At 56.2% G+C, this 4,018-nt stretch overlaps 1 protein-coding gene across 2 annotated transcripts; it reads right to left on the bottom strand.

Annotated features, from left to right (window-relative positions):
* Positions 1 to 370: 370 nt before the first annotated feature.
* Positions 371 to 3,810, bottom strand: HAND1 (heart and neural crest derivatives expressed 1). Of its 2 annotated transcripts, none has more exons than XM_015063948.3 (2): positions 2,929 to 3,810; positions 371 to 1,415 (listed from the first exon to the last, which is right to left on the bottom strand). In XM_015063948.3, the coding sequence occupies exons 1-2, from the start codon at positions 3,469 to 3,471 to the stop codon at positions 1,311 to 1,313; spliced, it is 648 nt and encodes a 215-aa protein (XP_014919434.2). In that variant the 5' UTR covers positions 3,472 to 3,810; the 3' UTR covers positions 371 to 1,310. The 2 variants fall into 2 exon arrangements, with proteins under 2 accessions (XP_014919434.2, XP_026933405.1); XM_027077604.2 differs by having other exon boundaries at positions 371 to 1,412; positions 2,929 to 3,607.
* Between the last annotated feature and the right edge of the window lie 208 nt (positions 3,811 to 4,018).

The raw sequence follows: 4,018 nt of genomic DNA, 5'->3' as shown, positions 1-4,018 counted from the left end.
CCAAGTTGCACTGCCTTCGGATGCCGGTGGTTTGTGTGCCAAGCCCCCTTCCCAATAACCCCAAACTACTTACTGCCTGCAGATACTGGTGTGCATACTATCCTACACACAAGCCCCAGTGCTGACCCACATAAATCCCAGACTGTCCTCTCTGGGTCTAATTCGTTTCCAGTGTTCCCTTCTGTGGGTTCATTATATTCTAAGAACTTTCTTTGTCCCACGAGTAAATCCTTTATCTGCCCCCTTTTCCTGACTGGATTCGTAACTTGGTTTGACATTTATCAAAACAGAAGTCAGAACAGGAGGTTCTCTACCTAGCAGAAATGATGGGGCCAGTGGATATACCCACCAAGACATCACGCAGGCTACCTCCGATTTCAGAAAATCTTTTATTCATCAAGAGCATAGATACTGCTTTGGCAAAGGGAGGGGGCGGTGAGTGGTCTTATAGGTTTGAGGTAGAAAAAGGGTAGGGATGGGGTAATAAACACCTGAGCACAGCAGGCACGGTAGGTAGTTTAAATACATAAAAACTTTTCAACATAGGGAAAAGTTTTTATTTAGGAAGGAAGGAAGGAAAGGAGAGAAGGAAAGGAAAGGAAAGGAAAGGAAAGGAAAGGAAAGGAAAGGAAAGGAAAGGAAAGGAAAGGAAAGGAAAAGGAAGTAAGGGAGAGAAGGAAAGGAAAGAAAGTGTTTCCCTTGAAACTAAGTAGGAAGTGCAGCGACAATAAAATAAAATAAAATAAAATAAAATAAAACACTGTTTGTAGGAGAATAACAACAAAAGGCACCCCTCCATCTTCCTGGTTTGGTTCTCTTTCCCTGGCAGAAAACTATTGATTCCTCTTATTGCATTTTAATTAGGAAAGAGAGCGCCTGGGGGGTTTTGCCGCAAAGCTGACTGGAGAACGAGGAAGAGAGCCAGAAGGCATAGTGGAGAAAGCATGGGGGTTCTAAATTCGCCCCAAGAGGGTTGGAAGGGTGCTTTTTAGCGCGCTGGAGTCCCGCAGTCCCTTTCTCCCGCATTGTGCAGCCAAGAGCCACTCTCTCAGTTTGGGGGGGGGGGTGTGGATATATATATATATATTTCTCTTTCTCTTAATGTATTAAAATCAACTTCAAATGACATTGCACGTGCGATCCAAGTGTGTTGTTGCAGCCAGCGACCTGCCAGCACGCAGCAGAGGCTCTGCGGGATGCGCCCTTATAAGCCCCCGTCACCCAGAGCCTGGCCCTCGCCGCCGCCTTCCTCTCCTCCCGGGGCTCCGGGTGTCGGGCAGCGGTGAAGGGGTCCTCGGCGCGGCCTCAGCTCACTGGTTTAACTCCAGCGCCCAGACTTGCTGCGGCCAGCCTGTGCGCCCTTTAATCCTCTTCTCTCCTGGGCCCAGGGCAGGAGGAAAGCCTTCGTGTTGCTGCTGCCAGAGGACACACACAAGAAAAGAGGCGAGAGACAGGTTTAAATTTTTCTGCTCCGATCGCCCAGGCATAGAGTTGGGGTGGGGAGAAGGTTTTGGGAGAAGTAACTGGGCGCCTTTAAATAAGTGACGGATTTCTGTTTGCGACATAGACAAACAGGCTCGTAAATTTGCCTTTATGCGCCAGAGTTCCTGGGGGCCCGGATGGGCTGGGCAACTTCTGGAGGTTTGGTAACGAGGATTTTCTGTGCCTGGTGAAATTGATGCGCGTAGTTTTGGCTTTAGGGCGCCAAAGGATGGCCGCAGAGGCGTTGGAACGGGAAGAGTGGGAATCGACAATTTTCCCGCTCTCGGACCTGCTCCCCCCACAAGTCCCACTCGCTTTCCAACCTAGTTTAGCGTCTGGGCTGGCTACTGGGTTGAGTCTCTCTGCTAGTGGACTGGGAGCCTCAGGTGGCTGGGCGAAGGAGGAACCAGTGGGCCTGGCCCGCCATCCTCCTTCCCGGCTCTTAGCAGAAACCAAGCGGTGCTACTTGAAGGAGGCGGCGACCAGCAGTGGGTGGGGATACGCCCAAAAACTCCCGGCGGGCAGGCATCGCCCCGGCCTGCCTTTCCTACATCCCGACGGCTGTTTGGAGACTCGATGCCTATCGATCTTTCCCAGTCTCCCCAGATGAGCTATCTCTAGTTTACTACAGCCCCTGTGGGTCAAAGAAAACCCGGCGGGGCTCTACAGCCAAACGTGCGGCGGGCCTGAGCGCAGCAATTTAGAGAAAATAGTTCGCCAGCCTGGAAATCGCCTCCTTCGGAGGTCCCAGAGCCCTAGCCCAGCGGAACCGCGCTCCAGTAAGTGTCGCCCTCACTGGAGAGGATCGAGTAGGGACTGCGATCTCCAAAGCCAAAAGCAGTAGGTGAGACCCGTGCCTCTTGGTTGTCAGACTTTACACACAAAACAATCAAGGTCGCCCTCAGAACTAGCTCGTGGGCAGTGGGGCAGTGGGACGCGCCCCGGAATGGAGTAGAAGACCTGACTTGTTTTATCCCAGCTCCACCTCTGAGTCCTCGGGTAGATGACCTTTACCTCCCCGTCCCACTCTGGGCCTCAGTTTCCCTATCCGTACAACAATGGAAGTAGCCTAGCCTCTGCAGCAAAAACCCTTGGAAAACAGTAACTGAGTCCACGTGCATAAATCGACACTCAGGCACATTAAAGTAACAAATTCCTGCAGCATTCTTAACGTGGATTCCCGGAAAGCCCGGGGATGGATCAAGACCCCTTTGAAATTGGAAGCGAAATAGAAGATGTGTGCATTTTCTCGGGTCTGAATCTTCCCTACAAATTAATTCAAATATGAATCTGCTTCCCACCACACACGCGATCCCACACTACGGCCTCTCCGCAGCCTCTCAAAATCGCACACACAGCAACGCAAACCCCTTCCGCTCATACAGGGCCTGCGGGTGCTCACCCAGCCTGCACCCTTGGCCGGCGCCTGCAGGCCCCCTGACTTACCAGATCCCTTTTCCGCTTGCTCTCGCGGCCGCCATCCGCCTTCTTGAGTTCGGCCTTGAAGGCTTCGGGGTCGCCGGCCTGAGCGTCCTTGGCCAGCACATCCATCAGATAGGCGATGTAGCTGGTGGCCAGGCGCAGCGTCTTGATCTTGGAGAGCTTGGTGTCAGCAGGCACGTTGGGGATGCACTCGCGCAGCTCTGCGAACGCGCTGTTAATGCTCTCCGTGCGCCTCCGCTCCTTCTTGGGTCCCGAGCCTTTCCGCCGGCCCAGCCGGCCGCCAAGCGCCTCCAGCCGCGCGGGGCTCTGGCCGGGCCGGGCGTCCGGACCGTAGGCAGCGGTGGCCGCCGCGGCTGTGGGCGGTGGCCCGCCGGCGGGGAAGTCTGGGGCAGCGTCAGCGGGGTTCAGCAGCCAGCTCTGGAAGTAGGGCCGCTCCTGGTGACAGCGCGAGGCCGGGCCGAAGAGGAAGGGTTCGTGGAGCATGGGGTGCGTTGGGTGTGGGTGGTGATGGTGGTGATGGTGTGCGTAGCTGCCCACGAGGTTCATGTTGGAGCGGCCCCTGGCCTGCGCCTCCAGCCCGATTAGCGCCGCCCCATGCGCCCGAGAGACTGCCGGGGCCACCCGTGGGCTCTGGGGCGGCGCTCTGCTGGACGCCGCTTTCGGAGAGTCTGGGGCAAGGCTGGAGACAGACGCGCAGCCCACCGGCCTCTCGCGAGCTAGGACGCCGACGCCGGGAGACCTATTTAACCCTTCTTCGGCCTCCTCTTCAGGGTCTGGCTTATATAAGGCCACGGCTTTGATGTCAACCTCTCCCCGGAGCCAATGGCAGGGGGGCGGGGAGGAGGAAAAGGGGTGGCCGTCCCTGGCTTTAAGCTCAGCTAGCACTACCGGACTCTAGGCCGCCTGCGGGGACAGGGAGGCGGCCCCGCCTCTGCCTCCCCACCCCCAGTTCCCGGCTGGGCGGAGGCGGGGGCTACGTACTTGAGGCACAAGCCTGTCAACACCCTAGACGGTGGCTGCCACCTCCTTCCTGTGGACCCAAGGAAAGGCATCCAGAATCATCCAGCGAAAAGAAGGCCTTCATGTAGAGCCC

This window comes from Acinonyx jubatus, chromosome A1, assembly GCF_027475565.1.
Source record: "Acinonyx jubatus isolate Ajub_Pintada_27869175 chromosome A1, VMU_Ajub_asm_v1.0, whole genome shotgun sequence".
Taxonomy (NCBI): domain Eukaryota; kingdom Metazoa; phylum Chordata; class Mammalia; order Carnivora; family Felidae; genus Acinonyx; species Acinonyx jubatus.
Note: the sequence above shows the minus strand (reverse complement) of the source record. Positions and strands in the feature narration are given on the sequence as shown.